This window comes from Drosophila grimshawi, unplaced genomic scaffold, assembly GCF_018153295.1.
Source record: "Drosophila grimshawi isolate 15287-2541.00 unplaced genomic scaffold, ASM1815329v1 contig_80, whole genome shotgun sequence".
Taxonomy (NCBI): Eukaryota; Metazoa; Arthropoda; class Insecta; order Diptera; family Drosophilidae; genus Drosophila; species Drosophila grimshawi.
In genome coordinates, this window is record NW_025063639.1 from 989,837 (window position 1) to 1,015,032 (window position 25,196).

At 36.4% G+C, this 25,196-nt stretch overlaps 1 protein-coding gene across 1 annotated transcript in view; it reads right to left on the reverse strand.

The window, feature by feature from the left end:
- Positions 1 to 15,021: 15,021 nt before the first annotated feature.
- The window catches only part of LOC6570275 (protein pangolin, isoforms A/H/I/S), a 37,486-nt gene continuing 27,311 nt past the window's right edge, over positions 15,022 to 25,196 (reverse strand). Inside the window, exons 10-12 of the mRNA XM_043215852.1 lie at positions 23,806 to 23,977; positions 22,220 to 22,289; positions 15,022 to 16,781 (exon numbers count right to left, since the gene is read on the reverse strand). Of these exons, the coding sequence (XP_043071787.1) occupies positions 15,395 to 16,781; positions 22,220 to 22,289; positions 23,806 to 23,977 (1,629 nt within the window). The 3' untranslated portion in view covers positions 15,022 to 15,394. The remainder of the gene's footprint in view (positions 16,782 to 22,219; positions 22,290 to 23,805; positions 23,978 to 25,196) is intronic.

The window sequence follows — 25,196 nt, forward strand, 5'->3', positions numbered from 1 at the left end:
AACAAAAGAAAACAAAAGAGAGAATTTAAAAATTACCAAGATTCAAAAAAGAAAAATTTAAACTCTGAAAAGTAATAACTAAAAAAAATAAGAGAATTGAAAAATTAGATAAAAAATTAAGATCCAAAAAAGAAAAAATTTAAACTCTGAAAAATAATAACTAAAAAAAATAAGCGAACTGAAAAATTAGATAAAAAAATTAAGATTCAGAAAAGAAAAAAGTAAAAATTAAGGAAACAAAAGAGAGAAAAAATATCAAATAAGAAAATAAGGATTCAAGGATACAAAAATTAACAAAAGAGAAAACTAAATAAGTTAATTAAGACTCACAAACTTTTAAACAAAGAATAACAATAATTCTTAAGATTCAGTGCATCATAGATTAAGTAACAAGTTTCAAAAAATCATTCTTAATAACTAAATAACTGCCCAAAAAAATTATCAATTCAAAAATTAAAAAAAAAGTGGTCCGAATATAAAATCACCTGAATTCGTTAAAGACAACATTACAAAATGCAGTCAAACGAATTGTCCGAATCTCTAGCTAATTTGAAGCTGGGAGCATCCAGTACCAGCTCCCAAAGAAATACTCAGGTAGGCAACGCAGCCTATGTCAGCCAAAATCTAAAAGACACCCTTGTAACACTGATAAAAGAAACACTCCATGGAGGCGATATAATAAGACAGGCATTAAATACCGAAGCTAGCGACTGTCTTACTGATATTCCATTTACCAGTCCGAGACTAGGCGAAGAACAAGAAAAGGTTCCAGAAATAACGCGGTTGATTAGAGATTTTTCTGGAGACCGAACTGCATTTAGCTCCTGGAAAAAGAACGTTGACAGAATAATGAACATTTACGTTGGACAAGAGGAAACCTACAAGTACTACCTAATAACTCTATCAGTCCGTAACAAAATAATAGGAGAAGCCGACGCAGTGCTCGAGTCCTATAACATACCCATGAACTGGAAAGCAATTTCCAGGTGTCTTACAGAACATTACGCCGATAAAAGAGACTTAAAAACTCTCGAATACCAAATGTTCTACCTAACTCAGGGACGTCTGTCCGTGCAAGAATTTTACCAGAAGGTATATCACCAACTATCACTCATCCTTAACCAGATAAGTGTACAAGAAGACGCACCGGAGGTAGTTAGGGCCTTGACGAATAATTATCGGGGTAAAGCCCTCGATACGTTCGTAAGAGGTCTAAATGGAGATCTACCTAGACTCCTGGCAATCAAAGAGCCAAGGGACCTGAGTCACGCTTTGCATCTGTGCGACTTGGTGGAGAACCAAGAACATAGAAATACCTTTTTCCCCAAACCAAGACAACAAACACCACCTCTGCCGCCCAGAAATCATACTCCACTACATAGATTGTCCCAAACCAATAACCCTGTACAATGGAGGAATTTCAACCCAAATTTATACCAAATTCCCAAATCGAATATGAATCATCAGATGTTACAGCAACGTAACCATTACTCTCAACCATTCCGTGGCCAATACACACTGCCGCCACAAGCCTTCAACCCTGGACAGGGGTACCAAGCGCCTCCGCGCCCTGCTTTCACAAAACCAGAACCAAAACCCGTACCAATGGAAATAGATAACTCCATTAGAACAAGAAATGTCAATTACATGAATAAGCCAAGGACCAATGATTTCACTGGAAAGCACCCTAGCAACGCACCCAGTGGACAACCTCCTAAAATGCAACGTCAGTTCCATATCTCAACCGGACAATCAGAAGGAGGGGAGGAACGACCAAACTCCTACGGCATGAAGGAAGAGGAACAAGTCTATCTCGAAAATGACGGACCAGAAAGAGGTTACGCCCTAACCGAGGAGGAGGAAAATGGAGCTTACTATGAATGTCAAACAACAACGGTCGACGCTTCCGATATCCATTTTTTAGACTAAGCAGTTCCTCTCTGCCCTATTTCCAGTGCATAACGAGGAACGGCCACCCATTGAATTTTCTTATAGATACAGGCTCAAATCAAAACTATATTCAACCAAATTTAGTTCCAAACCCAAAACTCAATCAGAGAACATTTAACGCAATGTCCATCGGCGGACAAACCAGAATATCCCACCACACCTTCCTTAACTTATTCGGCCAAAGAAATAGACCAATCAAATTCTTCTTGCTACCAACCTTAAAAACCTTCCATGGTATCTTAGGTAATGATACCATGAAACAGCTGAACGCTGTCATCGACGTCAAGAACGAAGTGTTGATTATTGACGGAAATTACAAGATTAAAATAAAACAACTAGAAACGCAGGCAGTAAATAATATAAAAATAAGGACAGAACACATGACAATCAAACAGAAGAATTTTATAGATCACGTCACCAAGACCCGAACAACCCTGTTCGCAGAACCAGACGAGAAACTGACCTACACCACACGAGTGTTAGGCGAAATAAGAACCACATCAGATTCTCCAGTATACAGCAAGCATTATCAATACCCCACTTCGCTAAAAGGAGAAGTCAAAAAACACATAAACCAGTTGCTGCAAGACGGCATAATAAGACCTTCACGGTCACCATGTGTGGATAGTGCCAAAAAAGAGCGACGCCTCAGGAGAAAAAAAGTTTCGAATGGTCATCGACTATAGGAAACTTAACTCGGTAACAATTTCGGATCGATACCGAATCCCTGAAATTGGAGAAATTATCGCACAATTGGGCGATAACAAGTATTTCTCCGTGCTAGATTTGAAGAGCGGATTCCATCAAATCCCCCTCAAAGCAAAAGACATAGAAAAGACTGCATTCGCAGTTAACGGCGGAAAATACGAATTCACCAGACTTCCGTTTGGACTAAAAAATTCTCCATCAATATTCCAACGACATTTGTTACGTCTACATCGACGATATTATTGTCTTTAGCAAGTCGGAAGACGAACATATCAATCATTTAAATACGGTCTTCACGACCCTAGATAATGCAAACATGAAAATCCAAATCGACAAATGCGAATTTTTCAAGACCGAAGTCGATTTCCTGGGTTTCACTATTTCTGCGGATGGAGTAAAAACCAATCGCGAAAAAGTGAAAGTTATCAAAAGCTTTCCAACACCCAAAACCCTCAAAGACTTACGTTCTTTCCTGGGTTTATCAAGCTATTACAGGAGATTCATTCGGGACTACGTCAAATTGGCTAAACCCCTCACTACACTCCTAAGAGGAGAAAACGGTAGACTTTCAAAGAGGCTCTCACATAAAACAGAAATAACACTTGACAGCAATGCAATCAAAGCATTGGAAAAAATCAAGGGCACGCTCAGCTCAAACGATGTAGTACTAGCGTACCCCAACTTTAACAAAGAGTTTCACTTGACAACTGACGCATCAAATTTCGCCATCGGAGCAGTCTTGGAGCAAGACCCATTACTTACATATCCCGTACACTCTCGAAAACAGAAGAAAATTACGCGACTAACGAAAAGGAAATGCTAGCTATTGTGTGGGCACTCCAGAATCTGCGCATGTACCTCTATGGTACATCAAAGGTAATAATTTTCACAGACCATCAGCCCCTAACCTTCGCACTGAGCAGCAAAAATCATAACGGAAAACTAAAAAGATGGAAATATTACATCGAAGAGTACAACCACGAACTAAGATATAAGCCAGGAACTTCTAACGTTGTCGCAGACGCTTTATCTAGAAATCCCCCAAAATCCGAAATAAACAGTACAACAACGTAACCAATTTTGGTAGTTACAAGTTAGGTACACCCAGAAACAAATTCAGGACGTTACATTCGAAAGCGAACAATTAGAAATCATAACAAAAGAACACACTAGAGCCCATAGAAATGCAACAGAGAATAAAAACCAAACACTTAACAATTCCTTCTTTCGTAACCTAAAGAAGAAAATTGAAAAATAACAAAGGCCTGCGAAACTTGCAAAGAATGCAAGTACGACAAGCATCCTCAAAAAGGAGAACTGCAACCAACTCCTATTCCGACTTATCCAGTCAAATTATCCATATCGATCTATATACGACAGAAAGAACTATTGTTCTCACTGCCGTAGATAAATTCTCAAAGTATGCACAAATTAAAATTTTAGTTTCAAAAACAGATGAGCAAGTAGAAAATAACAATAAACAACTAATAATAAATAAAATTCTAAGCGAAAGAATGAATGAGCTAACTGAAAACACAAATAAAATTGTAAAAGACACCATAGGCAATACGAATTTTCAAAACGAAATAGCTACATTACTGAAATACAAAATACAAATTTTCAAAGAGGAATTAAATAATTTAATATACGCCATTCATTGGGCAAAAACTAACACAATATACTCAATAATTCTGTCAAAAATTGAAACCGAAAAAATTGCAAATTTACTAGAAGGAAAAAGTACATTTTTTATTAATCCAGAAGAATTGTTAGAATTTGCTAAAATCAAAATTGCCACAAATGGCAAAAAAATATTGTATACCATTAATATTCCAATTATATCAAAAGAAATGTGTACAACCTTATTGCTAGTACCAGTAAAAAAATACAACAAAATCAATAAGTTAAAATTTAATAACATAATTAACTGTAACCAACAAGTATTTGGAATTAAGGAAAATTGTGAAAACCATAACGATAAGAGCATTTGTAAGAAAACTAAACTAGCAGACCTAAGCAACGACACCTGTATAACACGAATTCTTAAGAACAAAAAAGCTGATTGCAAATTCATAAATAACCAACATGTACCAGACCACGAAGAACTGTTCACCGGAACGATACTGCTCAACGATTTCAAGGGAGAAATAAAAATCGACGAGGAAACAACGGAGCTACAGGGAACATTCCTCATCCAATTCGAAAATTCTACAGTCAGGATTGGAGAAGAGCTGTACTTATCAAAAGTAATGACATCGGTAGAAACAACACCACCATTACTACAAATAATAGACGGAAAATCGGAAGTCGAAGAAGTACTCTCATTACAAATGTTAAAGGAAATCAACATTAATAACACAAAAGAACTAAAAACACTCCGAAGCAATAGCACAACCTCAACAATAGTAAATTTTGGACTCTCAGCCACGCTCTTCATCACACTAACAATCATGGTCACCCGTTGGATGAAACAGAAATCCGGCACAAGCGAAATTAATAGACATGTCCTCCTGTCTCCCCGGAGCAGAGTCAAACCATCCAAACAAGGTTCTACATTGCGACCGAGGACGTCCGCATTTAAAGGGGGAGGAGTTAACATCCATTCTTACGAATATCCGGAACCAATGCATTCGAATAAATAAGTCAGCACTTTTAATATTACAAATAACTAAAGCCAATGCACTTGAATAAACAAGTCAGCAACATCTAATATTACAAGCAACCCAAGCCAATGCACTTGAATGAATGTCACAACATACGCGCCCATTCAACATTACAAATAACCCAAGTCAATGCACTTGAAAGAATATCATAAAGTACGCGCCCATTCATTATTACGAACAACCTAAACCAATGCACTTGAATGAATGTCACAAAATACGCGCGCCTCGTCAGCATACTTTCGGCAACGCGGAACTCACACGTAAATATGCTGAGCCTACGATCACAGCTAAGGCGCATGGAGAAATACGACACGTACCTCTTCAGCGCATTCCACTTGAAGACCACCACGGGACCCAGAATGGACAACTGACACCAGCAGCGACTAAGCAGAATCGATAGCCAGAGGTTTCATTAGGATAAGCTAGAGTTTATAAAATCAGTCTGAATAAAGCATCCGAACAGAACAAGCTGGTTTTTTTCATTAAAAACCGTAAAGACTCGTTTAATTTATATATATATCTATATATATTCTCAATTTAATATGGCCAGCAGTCTTAGCATATATAATATATATATTTTTAATGTATTATAATACCAACTTATGTTCACTTTAAGCAGGAACAGTTCTTTCTTGTAGCAATTACATAAAATTCATTTGAAATACAGTTAAAAAAAATACAGAAAACAAATCGTAAACAATATTACCTCTTAAATATATTATACGATTATCAAATATACAATTTACAAATTAATTAATTATTGGAAAATTAATTCTCACTTATTAAATTATACTACATGCATATTTCTTTATCAGCAGCATTACTTTTTTTGGTTTGTTGTTATTTAGTACAATATCTAGCAAAATAATCTTCCAGCATAAACAATTGTATTATGTAAAATAAGAACAATGGCGGGAAAATTTGTGTTCCCTTCATTTGAGCTTAATTTAAAAATATATATCGGTTTGTTTTAGTGCAGACTGAGATTAAATAAACTATCTACCCACATTATGTATAAATGTTTATGGTTAAAAAATAATATCTAACTTCATAATATAAATATATATTTGGCCTTTACCACAATAAATGACATAAGCAGCTGGCAACAAAAAATAAATAAATAATTTTTATTAAACGTCAACTCTTCACTTTAAGCAATTATATCTATCAGATATATAAATATATATATATATATATATGTATATCAGATATATAAATATATATATGTATAGATATAAATTAATATTGTGCGTACGTTTTAATTAATGATTGCAAATAAAAAATGTATTCAGCATTTAGCGTTCATTTTAGTTATTTATTTAAAAAAAACTTAAAAGTGTGTATGTATGTATTTATGTTAATATATAAGAATAAATGTATACGAACAGATGAATTTATATATTCTATATATATATATATATACATATATATGTATCTCCGGGCCGGACTAAGGCGTTATTCGAACCGTGCCGAGAGTCAGCCTGGCTGGGGGCCCGGATCAAAACTAGCCCAGTCTTTAACGGTGAGCTCAGGCAAATGGCGACCGTCTGTTCTAATTCAGCCTTACCCGGGTATTGCGGATCTCTGCCCGGGCGGACACTTACTTCTCCGCAGCTCGTGGGATTCCATGGAAAAGTTACAATATATAAAGATATCGCAGGATCTCCCTGCGGAACTTGTCGCAAGACAATTAGAGGGTCATATCCCTGACGGAGAACGACCCTTGCGTGTGGTAGACAATCCTCCACACCGTGCTGCTCCAGCAACAAATAGGAGAGTGCCACGGGCACGAGAAACTCCGGCTGTGAGGCATGGGAGACCGATGGCTGGTACACTCAGACCACCGCACCCAACACCGAACAGCGCGAGGCAAGGCGCTCAGCGCCCAAAGAGGAAGGGAGAGCTCCTGCCACCAAGGGGTCAACCCGGTGGGCTGGATGACCCGAACCGGAGAAATCTCTGCGGTTCAAGGGTCAAGTGGTACCTCCGGTACCTCCAGCAGGGACTCAGCTCCGATGAAGCCCTAAAAAAGGCCAGAGAGCCCACGGAGGATGTTGCAGCACCTGCGCCAGCCTCGAAAAGGCAGATCAGCAGTCTCACACCTCCGATGGCCACCCCCAAGAGGATGTGCCCGGGGGTTGTGGGCGCTGCCCGCGGCTCGGCAGCGGCAAAGGTGCTGAAGAACAATGGGGCAGGTAATCTGGACCTGCGCCCAAGCACATCGCGTGCAGCGGCCACGAAGCCCAGCTCGCCGACACCCACCGAGCCTCGCCTGTCCTATGCAGACATGGCAAAAAAGGTAAAGGTGGCTGTGTTGCCCGTGGGCTTCCCAAGGGTCATGCTCAGTCACGGAGATTTATCTGTCTTGGAAGAGGCCATCATTGACAAAGTCATTGCGTCTGATGGAGATGTCGCGGTCTCATTCGTGGGCATTCACTTCCGTGTTGGATTCCTGGTAATTGAATGCTCCGATGAGACCTCAGCCGATTGGCTAAGGATCGGAACTTCGAGGCTACAATCGTGGATGGGCGTGCACCTTGAGTGCAAGGTCAGGGACCACGACATACTGACGCCCCACTGCATCACGCTGTTCTGCCCCAGGAGTGAAGTTCGATCTACCGAATCCCTGTTAGTTCTGTTGAGGAACCAGAACAGGATCGAGACCCACCTGGAAGGTAATCTCCAGGAGGAACGAGGGTGGAGGAGCCCTCCTGGTGATCGGGATAGATGAACTATCCAAGAATATAATTGTGGAGAAGGAGCACCAGGTCTTCTTCCGTTATGGGACCATCCCCGTAAGCGGACTGAAGAAGAAGAAGACTGGAGAAAAGCCCCAACCTGCTCCAACGGGCAAGGAGGATGTCTCAGTGGGCAACACCACCACATCGGACACTCCTGCCCCGGAGCAGGGCAGTCCGACTGCGCAGCCCACCGACCCGTCGGAGGACCTCGCAGATGACGAAGAACTGGCAGATGCGACGCTCTGCCAGGACGAGATGCTGGGGGACGACGATATCCCCATGTCCTCGCAGGAGCTGGAGGAGGAGCTGCAGGATGCAGCTGCAGCTGACGTCACTATGACGAGCAGCGGTGACGGGGACTGCTCCAGGCCCCATTCACCGTGTCAGCTGGAGCCTCCCCAAAAGTAGATATCAAAGGTCATCAACACAGGGCTAGCTCAGGTAAACATCCACCGAGCTAAGGCAGCCTCGGCGGTCTTAGCAAGGATGTTTACCAACAAACACCTTGGGCTGGCCCTGGTACAGGAGCCGTGGGTGAACGATGGCATCAAGGGCCTGTTCACAGTCGACTCAAAGGTAATCTGGGATCGGAGAGATCCAGCACCCAGAGCTTGTATCATGGTAAGGAAAAGTATTAACTTTACTATCCTTTCAGAATTCCTGACTAGAGACTGCGTTCCCTTACTGGTTTACACCAAGGGCAGCGCGGTCTCTATGGTTATCGTATCCGCATACTTCGCAGGGGATGCACCCTGCCCGCCACCAGAGATCGAGAAGCTGGTGGAGTACTGCAGAAAAGAGAAGATGCCGGTGCTCATCGGATGCGATGCCAATGCGCACCATACTATATGGGGCAGCAGTGACATCAATCTAAGGGGTGAGTGCCTAACTGATTTTATTTTCAAATATAATCTAGAACTAGGTAATGTCGGATCTACACCGACATTTGTCACCAGGATCAGGGAAGAGGTGCTAGACATCACCCTGATCAATCGGTCCCTAAAGCCTCACCTTAGGGACTGGCATGTTTCCCAAGAGGAATCCATGTCTGATCATAGGACTATCCTATTTAACTTAAAATTAAATACGGATAGTAGCACACAAAAACCCTAGAAAAACCAACTGGGAAGGGTACAAGTCGACCCTAGGACTTTCCCTAGCCAACGGGCTGTCTGGTAATCCCAGAAGGCCGCTAGAGCTTGACAGGGCTATTGGTTACCTCAATAAATGCATAACCAAGGCATTTGAGGATAACTGCCCGGTAGGGAAAAAGTACATGGAAAAAGATGCCCCATGGTGGAACGACAGCCTAGAAAGGCTGCGCGTGACCACACGTCGCCTCTTCAATAAGGCAAAGAGGGACGGAATATGGGAGCAGTACCGTGAGAGCCTGACCCCTATAATAAGGAGATAAGGAAGGCCAAACGGAAGAATTACATAAACTTCTGCGAAGGCATAGTTAGCACAAGCGAAGGCGCCAGGCTCCATAGAGTACTGGCGAAACGAGCGCCTGATGCGAACTTAGCACTGAAGCGTGGGGACAACTCCTTTACGAGCACTGATCTGCAGAAACTAGCATTACTCTTCGAGACACACTTCCCAGGAAGTACACCCCTGCAGGAAGAGGCTATCGAGAGGGAAAGTAGATACAGGCCGTCAACTGACGACTGGGCATGCGCCAAGTCGACAGTCTCAAGGGAGAGACTTAATTGGGCAGTTGGAACATTCCAACCCTATAAGTCCCCTGGAATGGACGGCATATCGCCAGCCTTCCTTCAAACGGGACAGGAAATACTTCTCTCCCGTATTAGGAAAGCATTAGTAAGTAGTCTAGCCCTCGGATACATACCGGGCGCATGGAGAAGAGCTAGGGTAGTCTTCATCCCCAAGGCAGGGAAGAAAGACATTACCAGCCCAAAGTCCTTCAGACCCATCAGCTTAACATCGTTTTTACTGAAAACGTTGGAAAAGCTGGTGGAATATAAAATCAGAAGCACTTTGCTTCTGATTTGCAGCATGCATACAGAGTAGGCAGGTCCACGGACACAGCACTTTATCAGCTGCGACGTACTTTGAGTGCGGCAATTGATAATAAGGAAGTAGCACTGTGTGCCTTCTTAGATATAGAAGGTGCCTTTGATAACACATCGCACGATGCAATCAATGCTACTCTTGAAAGAAGAGGCCTGGACCATACCACCAGCAGATGGATAATGGCACTGCTACGGTCCAGACAAGCCACGGCATCATTACATGATAGCACTGTAACAGCCCTAACCACCAAAGGCTGTCCCCAAGGGGGGGTGTTGTCTCCGCTACTCTGGAGTCTGTTAGTAGACGAACTACTAAACAGACTTGCCAACAGTGGTATTCAATGTCTAGGTTATGCCGATGACATTGTTATCATAGCGCGAGGCAAATTTGAAGAGTCACTCTGTGACATAGTCCAGTCAGGGCTAAGAATAATGAATGACTCGTGCATGGAGGTTGGACTCAACCTAAACCCTACGAAAACAGTCATCGTTCCCTTTACCAGACGACATAAGTTACAGAGGATGAGACAAATATGACTCTCAGGGACCCTACTTGAAACGAGTAGGGAGGTCAAATACCTGGGAGTCACATTTGTCAGCAGACTTAACTTTGGCACCCATGTGCAAAACACGATATTAAAGTGTTCCAGGACGCTTTATACATGTCGTAGTATTGCCGGTAAATCAAGGGTTTCATCACCAAAGATATTAAGATGGCTATACCTGATGGTAGTAAGACCCATGTTAACCTATGGGGTGGTAGCATGGGGTGACAGGGCGCGGATGATCACCGTGAAGAAACAACTACAAAAGTTGCAAAGAATGGCCTGCGTATGTATGACAGGAGCTATGCGCACCTGCCCAACAACGGCCCTTGAAGCCTTAATGGAGCTCACACCACTCCACCATATCATAAGGTTCAAGCAGAAAGCCACGCTTCTTAGGATATCGGCAGAAGGAGTTGGGGGCAACCATATCCTAAGCCATAAAGATGCCCAACTCCTTTCAAACGAACTACCCCTACTGACGCAACCAAGGGACGAAATGGTAGCCGAATACATATTCGAGCGAAATTTCACAGTTCGTATGAGTAGTAAAAGGGAATGGACAACTCTGGATGAAGTCCATCCCATGAAACCGCACACCATAAAATGGTACACCGATGGATCACTCACGAATCAGGGCACCGGCCTTGGAGTGGTGGGTCCTCGGGTATTTTACCATGAATCTCTGGGAACGCACACCAGCATATTTCAGGCTGAGGTGTGTGCGATAGGGAGATGTGCGGACTTCAACATATCCGATAGTCAAGCAGCATTGAAAGCTATAATGGGGACTAAGATAACATCGAAGGTAGTCCATGAAGTTCGTTCAAAGCTAGACCTACTCGGGACTCACAACAGGCTCACCCTACGATGGGTCCCGGGTCACAGGGACATAGCGGGAAACGAGGCGGCTGACAAGCAAGCAAGAATGGGGGCAGAAAGGCCCCTAACAGGACCAGAACCGTATTGTGGCATAGGGAGACACACTATACGACTGGAACTTAGAAACGAGGAGAGACAGAGACGGCATCAGAGCTGGTCAGAGGCAGTAGGACTCCGACAAGCCAGATGCCTCCTTGGTGGTTATAATCTTGTACGTTTTAAACAGATTATAACCATGGGAAAGAACAACCTTAGGATACTTACCGGTCTATTGACAGGACACTGTAGACTAAGGAGTCACCTGACAAAATTGGGTATATATAGTAGCGATCTCTGCAGGTTTTGTGAAAGAGAGGAGGAATCCTCGATGCACATCCTGGTAGAATGTGTCGCCTTAATTAGAAGAAGAAGCAGCATCCTAGGAGCGCATGTTTTGAATTACAAAGACATAGTAGACCTCAACCCAACAAAGATCCTCACGTTCGTAAGGGAGTTGGGGCTGATGGAAGAGCTATAGGCTCAGAAAGGGGGCACAATAGATCAAATAGGTCGCGGTGCAGCTTCCTCCCTAATAATAATAATAATAATAATATATATGTATTCAAATTATACAGCAATTTTATTTTTGTTTGGCAATGAAACCCAAAACCCAATGTGGTGTGGTATTTGCTGCTGGGGAAATTCTAAAAAAAGCACAGCTCTCATCGTCCTCAGGCAATTCCCAGTAATCGATAACAATAATCGGTTTAAAAATAAAAACCGCCCAAATTGAATTAAAAAACTGTGTTTTTTCTCTTGTCAACATGTTTTTTGTTTGTTGTTTTTATTAAACCGTATTTGATTTGATATTTTCATTTAAATATCGTACATTTATTTTTTGTATTTACCAAATTAATGTTTCTTTGATTTTCTTATGTGAATGCTTGATTTTTTCTTGTTTATTATGCATATAATATAACTACTATCTGTGTAATAAGTATGGGTGTATATAACATTTAATATGTAGTATTTATTATATATGTATTTATTTATATATATAGAATACTTTGTAAATCTAGATATGTGTGTATTTATTATATTAATATTATATTTAACCTCTTTACTAATTACTATTGCCTACTTACAGTTTAGAGAGCTACTAAAAAATAAACGGAACAATTAACCAATCAATGTAATTTATTGACTTAGCTTATTTTTTTATTCTTATTGTTTTAATGCTAAAACCAGCGTAAATCGTAATTAACTCTGCTTCTTCATATCTGCTTTTAAATACACATGCACACACACACAAAACGCTCACGATTAGACAGGGTGACTTAGGAGCAATAATACTCAGTGCCATTACGAGCCGCACAGGGTAACTGAGCGCTCACGCGAGATCGAACGTCTGCAAAGCTCAGGCGCACAGAAAAAAGCAGGCCGATTCAAAGCACTGCATATCAGCTATATATGTACATTGCCTACAAGTGTGTATGTACACGTACAGGCAAAATGTTTTCTAACATTTAATTGGCAACGTAAACATACATTTTACATTTGACATTTACATCTATCTATTGCTGCTCACATTGATCTACTTATACATGTCTACATGTGTGTGTTTGTGTGTTCATTTAATATTTGATGATTGGCAACATTTACGCTTAACTGACTTTAGTTGAGTTGAATGTTGGCTTAGCAGATGTTGTGTGTGTGTATGTGTAAATACATTTGCGGAGCTTTTGTCTGTTAACATTGCGTTTGTTAACAGCATGCATATTGGTACATAAATGAGAAAAGTAGAATTGTTACAACTAAACTTAAGAGTTAAGGGTAAATAAATAAAAGTGTAAAGATATTGCAAAACGGTTCCACATATGCACTACTAACGTACAAAAATTCAAATAAAAAACACAGAAAATTGGAAGCATTGTTCAACTTAAATATAAAACTTTCTTTTCCGTTCTTTTTACTAAAGCTAAATATACATACACATGTGTGTGTGTTTGTTTACATTTGACAACTCACCACAGCTCAGCTCAGCTCAGCTCAGATCACCTCATCCGTCGTCAATCGTATTTGGCTTTTGTGATTGTGATTCGTTACGCATACAAACATGCATATGTGTGTGTGTGCGTGTGTGTATGTATGTAAGTAATTCGTACCGTGCTGCATTTAACAGACGTAACAGACTCATGTTATGTGTTTGTTATATATGTACACGTGTTGTTTTAATTTAATATGTTACTTAACAGTCTTTTTATAATTGGCAATGGCTTAACACACATTGTTGTGCTTACATATGTATATGTATAAGTGTGTATGTAACATTTAAATACACTGTTACTGTTAATATCGCATTAATTAAATTCACATTTACATTTACATTTATTTATTTATATTTATACTTGTTTTCTGCATTGAATGTTTGGCTTAGTTTTTTTTTACATACACATTTATTAGAAATTCACAACTTTAAATGTTAAACGCTTATGCTAAATGTTAACATATCTATGTGATCACACATACATACATACAATTACATATGTTGTGTGTGTATTCAAGTATAAGCTAATATTGAAAGCTATTTTTCTTTCTTTCTTTTTCTGATTCATTCTCCAATTGGTTCACCTAAATAACTAAGCTACATGCATACACTTAACAAAAAGAAGCAGTGACTTTTAAGAATTAATCAAATAAGTAAACAAAAAATTAAATAAGGGAATAAAAATAAAGAGAAATTAAAAAAGTATTTGTGCTTTTTCTTTTGCAGTTAAAAATGCTATACATATGTACTCATGAACAAATAATATACATACATATTAGACAGACAGACACACGGATGCTTAATCTGTCACAGCAGCTATATCAGGTCCAGTTATGTCAATAAATTCGTACGTTTAAAAAAAAATTTTCTTTTATACATATATACACACACATACATAAATACAAACATATATACATTTTTGATACAAATTATAAATAATACTGTTGGTTTTAAGAACAATTTTTATTTAATTTGATTTTGTATTCTATTATTTTGTGTGTTCGCATGAGTTTTATATATATGTGTGTGTGGATATGTATGTATGTATATATATATATATATATATATATTGTATATATATATTGCAGCAGCATAAAAGCTTCTTAAAGTTTTAAAATTAAAGCTCTTGCTAAAGAAATAAAACTGAGCTTTTCGGTTCTAGCATTAATGGAAATGTGTACACTATTGGAAGCCTTGGAAGCAATTGGAAATACATTTTGTTGTTCTTGATGCAAATACACAAAGAGAAAAAAGAACGATAGCATTTTGAATTTGCTTAACTTGATTAAAGAAAAAAACACTGTCAAAAATAAACAAATTACAAATTTCCAAAAAACTTGTTAATGAAATGCACAGCATTCAGTGGAAAATTGCTCACTAATAAAGTTTTTTTTGTGTGTATGCATGCTTAAATCTTTTTTCTTTACATGATTATCGTATATATATATATATATATATATATATATATATATATATATATATATATAAGGTTTATTTTGTATTCAGAGCTCTAGCTAATTTTTTAGGTGTGTGCATGTGTGTGTGAGTGTGTTTAGCAGGACTAGTTCACACTGGAATTATGATTTTTGTTTTTCGTTTGTTTCGCTTACTAAATTCGTTTGCTGGTCTTTAAATGTACAAATGGTGTACCGGGTACAAGGTACATACATACATACAGGGTATACATGTAGCTTTTGGTACTTTTCCAATTAATATTAATGGCCACATGTTACACGTTATGACGATGGCTTTGACAGACAAAGAGAGAGAGAGAGAGTGAGAGAGAGTGGTAGAGAATGTTGTACTTATTGCACGTTGATATTATTATTATGCATATTCCAGCCTGCTATGAAACGCTTATGGCGCCCGTTTCAGCTGCATTGCCATTGGCTGTCGCCGGCGGCGGATCGTTTGTATTGCGACGCTTTATATTAGTCAAAGATGTCGGCGCATCGATCGCTGGCACAATGACAGAGTTGTTAACTGAGCTAACGCCGCCGCTGCTGCTGTTAACGTTACTGTTGTTGCTGCTGTTAGAGGCTGCTAACAGCTGTTGCTGAAAATGTTGACTCAGACTGCTGCCGAATAATGAGTGATGAGCATGCGCGAGCGCATGTTGATGTGTATGCTGGTGTGGAAGCTGGTGTGGAAGCTGATGTAGATGTTGTTGTGCATGTGTATGCTGGTGTGCATGCTGTTGATGATGCGCATAGGGATTGTGTCGCAAAATTGACTGCTGTTGTTGCGCCTCAGCGATTAATGCAATATTGTTGTGCTCCTCTCGCCGCTTGGTCAGCTGATTAATGCTCAGCGGATTGTTTATGTCCCGCGGATTCGCACCAATTGGATTGCGATGCAAACTGCTGGCAGCGGCGAGCGGCAGTGAAGTCGCTGCTGTTGGCGCTGTTATTTTTAAGCAGGCGTACCCGCTAAAACCGTTCGTAGGTAGCAGGCTGCTGTTATTGTGGTTGGCGCTGTTATTGCTGCTGGCGCTGTTATTGCTGCTGCTATTAGCAGCTGGAAACAGCTGCTGCTGCTGCTCTGCTGCCTGCAGGCTGAGGCCCATGCCCAAATGGCTGAAGCGTGTGCCAAGCATCATGGCTCGCTCAGACGCTGACGTTGACGCTGCTGCAGACGTCGCCGGAGACGCAGTGCTTGTTACTGTTGTTGTTGTTGAGGTATTCGGGGTATTGCTGCTGCTGTTAAGGCTACTGCTCGAAGAGCCGCCGCTGCTGGAAGTCGTGCCCGCCGTTGCTGTTAACCTTGACGGCTGTTGACTGCTGCTGTTATTATTGCTCTCAGCCACTGCCAGTGAGAGCGAGAGGGAGAGCATATTGTTGTTGCTGCTGTTGCTGCCGACGGCTGGCGTCGCTGGACTAGTTAACATGTTCATGTTAAGTGGACTGGCCAAACTGGCCGTTGTCGAGGGACTCTGCAGACTGGAAAGGCCGCTCAAACAGCCCGGACTGGAAAGCGATTGACTCATTGATTCGTTGTCCTCGTTATCCGCTGGTATTTTATTCGTCGTCGTCGTCGTTGTTGTTGTAGTTTCCGTTTCGTCACCGCTGCCGCAGCTGATGTCGCCGGCGCCACCGATCAAATCATCATCGTCCTCGTCATCGTCGCTCATCTGACTCAGATTTCCAGTGTCATCCATACCGCTGCCATCTTCATGGCTGCCGCCGCCATTTCCATTTAGCGCTTCCATATAACGAATGCATTTCTTTTTGCGTCTGGTCATGCGAAGAAAAATGGAAATAAAGCATATAGAAAGAGAGATATAGAGAGAAAATGCTTAATTAGTTGGAGTCAGCGTTGAAAATTCATTATTTAAAAGGTGCTCTATGCAAATACATATATACATACATATATATATATATATATATATATATATATATATATATATATATATATGTTTAAGGCATTCCACACAACAAATGCACAAAATGATCATTGAGAATTGATTGATAAATTAATAAATGAATGCATGCTTAAATAAACAAATTCAACCGTGCAACAAATAAATGCTACGCCAAAAAAATCAATTAAAAAGCGAGCCGCTTTTTGGGCTTTCCTTTTTCAAAAGTATATGGGTGCTCCCAATGCGGTACATGTTAAAGCTCTGCATTGACTGTCTAAATATATATTTATTATTTCGCGATTTCTCCCGCATTTTAAATTTAAATATAAATGCCAAATAATAAAATATATATCAACTTGTTTTCTATCAATTAATTGGGCCCTCTCACCATATATATATTTTATATATTTACATATATATATATATAATTCCTATGTTTATTATTTTAATAACTGCATGCAGGAATTTCACATAACAAAAAAAAAACAATAACAATTTCAAAACAAGGCAACAAAATTCTTTCTTATGATTATTAGAAAGATTAGCCGAGAAGCACATAATAAATAAACCGGACTGCATTAATCGCATCATTAAAGCAATTATTTGTATATATATATTTAAGAAATCAATACTTATTTTGTCCGTATCAATTATTTTCATTCACGTATATTTAAGAATTAATTTTCTATATTAATTATTTTAATATGTATTTGAGAAATTAACAATTCTTAAACATGATTTAAGTATTGAAATCCGTCTTCAAACTTGAATTAGCTATTAATTATAAATAAATAAAAGCAACTAACTTTGGTAATTGAGGTAAATTGAAAAAGATTCGCAGTGGTCTCCAAACATTCCAATTCGAAAAATATCAATACAAAAACAATTTTTTAGACAACAAAACAAATAAATATATATATATATATATATATATATATATATATATATAAAGTTAGTTGGGGGCATAAGCAAACCGTAAATTAAAAAATATTCAACTCACTCGTAGGAATCGAATATCGAATATTAAATTAGCATAAATTGTTGGCTAATCAACAATAAATATAAAAACAACTTGTTCGTTAAAGAAACAAAATTCAAAGATAAAAAAAAAAACAAAAGGCAAACAACTGCAACAACAACAACAACAACGGCAACAACGACAACAACAACAATATCAAACAGCTCTAGCAAAAAATTTAAATTAAAGTTCGTTGTAAATGGATTTGATTAATTAATTCAATTTAATTAATTCATTAATTATCAACGATATATGTATATAAATATATAATCAAATATATAAATAATTATATAAATATATGTATAGGCCTCCATTAATTATATATATATATATATATATATATATATATATATATATATATATATATACAACAAACTTTGGTTTATAAAACAGCAAATAAAATTTGTATGTACATCGAAGTAATTAGGAATCAGTTGTATATATATACGACATGTATATAAAAGTCATATTTAAATGCCGCATCAGCACAATTTAATTAGTCTAATTTAATTACAATATTTTCCTTTTCGTTTCCTTAATTTTTTTTTTTTCCTACAACCGAGTTGGCTTTAAATTAAAACAGCAGAAATTTGTAATTAAATTAATTAAAGCCTCAAATTTTAAATTAAAATAATGAAAACTTAAATTAAAATAATGAAAAATAATGAAAACTAGATTTGCTTTTAATTTATTTTTGAAGATGCTGAAGCTTGTATTTAAATTAATAAAATACGGAAATTTGCAATTAAATAAAACTGGGAAAAGCCGACTGCATTCAAAGATTAAATAAAGTTTTTCTTTGATTTTAAAGTGTGTGCTCTTGCTACAAACTATATTAAATGAATATTAAATAAATATTAAATACATACACATAAAATAACAAACAAATAATTGTTGCTAATGCGGCTTACTTATTTTGTTTGGCAAAGAACATAACAATTTTTATTGGCATACAACAAAAATTTTAATTGTAGAGTTAATATTTTATTTATTTACTGGCTTTTTAAATGCTGATTGAGATACGCCAGCCTCGCTTCGAGCTGATTTTGAATTAGGTGTGCAATGCATGTTGCATGTTGTCCGTCCACTTGAGGGGGACGGGGCAGGGGGGCAGGGGCGGGAGGGGGATGATGATGATCTTCTTTTATCTTTTGTCTCTTATTTTTTTTTACAAATTTACATAAGTTGGCGGCGCTTGGGGCGAGAGCTGTTGATTGCTGGCAGAGGCGCCACTCCCACTCCCACCCCCTCCCCCGCCTCCTCCCCCATTTAAAGGTGCTGCTGCTGTATTGCCAGTGCTGGCCATCATTTGGAGATGCGTCGTAAGCGAAGAGGATGTCGATGAGGATGAGGAACTCGACGATGAATTGGGCAACATGACCGTCGTTGTTGGCGTCGTCGTTGGCGTCGTCGTCGTCGGATTGAGCATGCCTATGCTACTTATGCTATTCATCACATTGACACCGACACCGATGCCGATGCCACCAACACCTACCATGCCACCGGCTGGGGTGTGAGTAAGTATGCCGCCAATGTTGCTGCTGCTGCTGTTGCCCAAGCCAACATTGGGACTGAGAGTGGAGAGTGGACAGTTTCGAGTGGAGAGTTTCCAGTTGTGATTTGGAGAGTTGATAGTTGGAAAGTTCCCAGTTGATAATTGAGTTGTTGGTTATTGGAGAGTTTCCAGTTGTAATTTCATAATTGGAGAGTTCACATTTATGATTTGGAGAGTTTAAAATTTAGTTTTGGAGAATTGATAGTTGGAGAGTTTTCAGTTAATAATTGAGGTGTTGGTAATTGGAGAGTTTCCAGTTGTAATAATTTCATAATTGGAGAGTTCACAATTAAAATTTGGAGAGTTTCCAGTTGAGATTTGGAGTGTTGACAGTTGTACAGTTGATAATTGCAGAGTTGAGAGTTGGTAATTGGAGAGTTTGAGAGAGCAATTTTTATGTTGGTTCAAACAGATTTGCTTAACAATTGAATTGAGTAGTTAAAGGATTTAGTTTATAGCAAAAGAGCGCTCAAAATATTCTGGTTTTTGTTCCAGTGTAGCTGTGTGTATATTGTCTGTGTGTGTGTGTTTAATTAAGGATCGTTTTAATGCAAGCATCATTTGAAAATGGGCAACTTTTCAACAATTCATCCAATAGTTAGTTATTAGAAGAAGAATAACCATCAAATTTATTTGTTTCTGCAGATAAACATTTGATTTGAGACGCAATTTTCGAAATATAAACTGAATGCAGGTGTTCCACAAGAATTAATTCTCTAGCTATTGGCAGCTATCGTAGAAACATATCCCAAAAATCTTTCCAAACCAAAAAAAGAAAGAAAACTAAAAGGTTCCTCAGCCAAGAACTCATCTTACAATAAAAAAAATTATATTAAATCAATAATCGAGTGGAAAATCTAGCAAAGCAAAGCTATTACTTCAAAAAAATCCAGAGAGAATTATGTGTAAGTAGACTATATTTCTGCATAGAAATCGTCTCAGTACAGTCCACAGTTACCAACTTTACAACTTTATAGCTTTAGAGAAAGAACTCTATAAATTTGAGCTATCCTAGAAAAACTGGAAATTATACAAACTCATATTATCAATCAACAGTTCCTATAACATATATAATATGCATATTATGCAAATTTAAAAAAAAATAGCTCAGAAAAATTGGCAGACTTGGCTGGCAAAGCTGACCAATAATCAATTTACTCTGAGAGATCTAATAGGGATTTACAGGATTTTTTTAAATATTGAATGCCTGCCACATTTAATTTAAATTTTAAATTGAAAAGCTCATTGAATTATTTAAATTTAAATATTCCTTCCCATTGAAAAAACCCCTTATCAGCAGAAGTCAAGAGGAAAGTTGCTATATTCACTTAAAGATTCACTCTTCAGATATCAATATATAGTTATATATATATAGTTATATATATATATATATATATATGACAAATTTAATAAGATATTTGATCCTGTGCAGGGGGAAGGAGCAGGGTGGCAGGTAGGAGAGCGCAGGCACTTAGTTTTTAATTTTTGTTTTGCATGCAAAATGGCCTTTTTTCGTTAGTTTTACCGATTTATTTGAATATATATATTGTTGTGTGTATGTGTATTTCTGGTACGACTTAAAACGGTATGTGGTGTAGATAAAGGGGTGTGGAATACTTATAAGGTGTGTGTGTTATTGTCTACTTTATATATATAAAATACATACTTTATATATATTATTTAAATTGAAGGGATTTAATTTGGGCCTTTGCCTTTATAATACATATATATATATATATATATATATATATATATATATATATATATATATATATATATATATATATATATATATATATGATATATATATATAATATATACATTTATATTAGAGTTGTAAAAGAATTGAATATAGTCGAAGACTATGAATATTTAATGGCCAGAGTTTTAATATTTTAATATTTGCCGATTTTAGATATACGAATTTAATATATCTATTTGAATTAAACCTGATTTTATATATTTGAATTTATATTTATTATTTACTAATTGTATTTATTTTATTTATTGTATTTATAGTACTTATTTAAATTATTTATTTACATTTTACTGCTCTGCAACTACTCCCACTAAAAACCCTACTTTTAGTATAAAATAGCAAATTGTTCATTTTTTTGTTAAAATAACACAAATTGTTAATTTTCCTAATTAGTTGCTTTTTGAATATCATTTCAAATAATTAAATTATTAAATAACATATAATATTGCCTGCAGTATATATTTATTTAAAAATGCTTTCAAAGAGCAAATATTCTTGATCAGTAATTAATTGAGCATAGTCTAAATAAAAAATTGGGTGACTTATGCGATATGTGTATATATCATAGATCATATATTATTTATTATATATACATATATATAAATAAATTAACTTTTAAGCAATCAGAGAGAGGGAAAGAGAGAGAGAGTGAGAGAGAGGGACAGTTGATTTTGGCTTATTCACATAATTGTGAATATTAAATTATGCATTTTTAATTGTAAACTTTGAATTGTGAATTTGAAAGATTTTAATTTTAGTTTTTACCACGCACAACTCTAATATAGATGTACGCTTGAATGTTTTTTTATGGTATGTACATAGAGGATTTCTTACTGCGCTTATGATTCATGATTGATTGGCTGATTAAGACTAATTTGAAATTTACATGAGCACATTTTATTTAATATTTAATTAAGACATAAGCGCAGTAAATAATAATAATAAATAATTTTTTTGTTTAAACAATAGATAATTTACCTGCAGGGTTTGCACCACTGATTTTGCTGATCCAAACCGAAACGCGCTCGACACTTTTTCATATTGTTGCCTGGTAGAATATATAATATACGTATGTTTAATATAATAGTAATTGAATATAATATTAATTGGTTAATGGGCATAATATGGTAGTTGTTTTGTTAGTTAGTTGTTGTTTGGGGGCAGCAGAACATTTACTCACAGAGAAGCATTCACTACAATCACTGTAATCACTAAATTTAATTAAGTCTTAAGCACACACACATACACAGTGAGAAAAGGAGAGTGAGAGAAGAGATATACACTACAAGAAATGAGGACAGAAAAACAATTGATCAATATGTACAGATATTAGTAATTAATTTATAGCTGTAGCCTTTTCTTATTACACACACAACTCCACAAATTAATTAGACATTTTAATTACGGCAATTAATAATTAATTATTTATTATTATTATTGTTTTCTATAGCTATTTTCCACTTGATAAATAATTAAATAAGCATTTAAAATTATGTAGAGTTTTATGTTTAATTATTATTTTGGTATTTATCTTTATATTTATTATTTCCTCTAATAGATGTATAATAAATAATAACATAAAGTTATTTAATTTAATAAGCAATTAAAACTATTTATGCATAATATTTAATTGTTATTTTTGTATTTATATTTATGAATATTAATTATAATTTATTTATCAGTGGAATTTAGCTATTAATTATTTGACTAATACACGCATCAGCTAATTACTAATTAAGCGACCGTTAATTAGTTGGTTAATTATATATAATTCTTGGGCGTATACATACAATACATATACGCATGCACTAAACGATGTACTTAAATAAATACAAATTTATATTCTATGTATGCCATATTCATGTTAATTTTTACTTTCACTTCATTTCTAATAGAAAAATAGCTCACAATGCTTGATGAATGATTGAGCGGTTAATTGCATGATTAATGCATGATGTATGATGTATATGCATATGTGTATTATTTTTTTTCTTTTTGCATGATTTTCTTTCGACTGGTGCCGAAAACAAAAATTGCCCTCACACACTCATATATATAATATATATATATATATATATATATATATATATGTATATATGTGTATATATATATAAGAATAAATATATATATATATATATATATATATATAGGCAAAAGTCGGCTAAATCATTTATATAATTAATCATAAATTTTGCTAATCGTTTGATTTTATTCTTATTTGATTTCAATTGCAAAGCCTGGACCACAATAAGTATTTCTAATTATTTCTCATTTATGTACATCATTTCATTTATATATATATAATAAAAAAAAAAAAACACAGATTATAATGATATTTTGTTGGATCAGATTCCTTTTTCTTCTTTGGTAGTTGGTATATATATTTATATATATATATATATATATATAAATATATATATATATAAATATATATATATATATATATATAAATATATATATATATATATATATATATATATAAATATATATATATATCTTCTTATACAGAGAGAGAGAGAGAATATTTATAGATGTATATATAGTGAGGGAAATCTAACCTCCACCGCCTGCATCGCTGCTGTTGCTGCTGTTTGCATCTTGTTTCCGTTTCCGCTTCTTGCCACGTGTGGCATTTGTGCGCGAACTCCAATCGGGATACATTTGCATGTGCAGCTGACGCTCCCTTCTGGCCAGCTCATAATATTTCGCCTGCTCCTCGCGGCCCAGCGCATGCCACTGCATGGGTGGGGTTTCAAGAGGGGCGGGGGGAGGGGTGAGTCGAAGGGATTTACGCGACAAATATATATAGTTTGTATATTCGTATTTTTAGATTTGTTTTCGATTTTTTTTTGCGATAAGCGCAATTGGAAAATATTGAAAAAATAAAGATAGATGTAAACAAATTAATCAAACGTTGGTTCAGTTTTTGTTTGCTATTTCTTTTACATGCTAATTTGAGATAGTTTATGTTATCTGACGACTATTTGGTACTGGTAACGGAAAGTATCGGTTCTTAAACGTTTTTACACTGCGCAAAATATAGTAGTAGTAGTAGTTATTATTGTTTTTGTTGTTGAAAAGCTTTGACGGATCGATCTGGTAGACGGTTTCGGGTATGCATGCATTCGCCAATTGAAAGTCCACACAGAGAGTATATATTCAGTTTCAGTATATATGTATATACATATATATCTGATTTCTATGGAAATGAAAGCATTAAATAAAATGAAGTTTTCGTTTTCGTTTTGGTTTTTTTTCTATCTTTTCCCGTTTTGTTTTTTGGACTTTTGCTTGCCAATAAATACAATAATTGTATATATATATATTTTTGTGTATATATCTTTTTTGTGTGTGAGCGTGAGAGTGTGTTTCATTATTATTATTATTACTATTACAGTGATTATAATTGCCAATTGAAACCCCTTAGAGATATATAGAAGTATGTAGCCCTATATAAATAAATATTAACTGCTCTCTTAATTACATATAATCAAGAGTTTATCAAACGAAGATGAAGAGTAGAATTTGATGGGGTATTTCTCTTTCCCTTCTTCCCTTCTTATAGATGTTGTATGCCAAGTAGGAAAATATACTAAATTTATTTCCTTTAAAAGGAAATTATAAAGTCTATTCCTTAAACCCTAAGCTGCATATTAGTTAAATATATATGTATAATTTTTAATCTAAAGAATTCAAAACCAAATCATGAACCAAAACCAAATACAAAAAAAATATATATTATTAATTATAATTAAGTCTGGAAAAGAAAAAACAACCAAACAAACAACCAAAATGTAATATAATAATATAATAATTTACACAAGCTTTATTCTAAATCCAAAAATATACGTAGAAGCAGCTAAATATTTATATATATTAACTATAGTCTGTGTCTAGGTCTAAGTCTAGTCTAGTTTTAATTTTGTTGGTTTTCGAGGGCTTTTTTTTTTGTTAT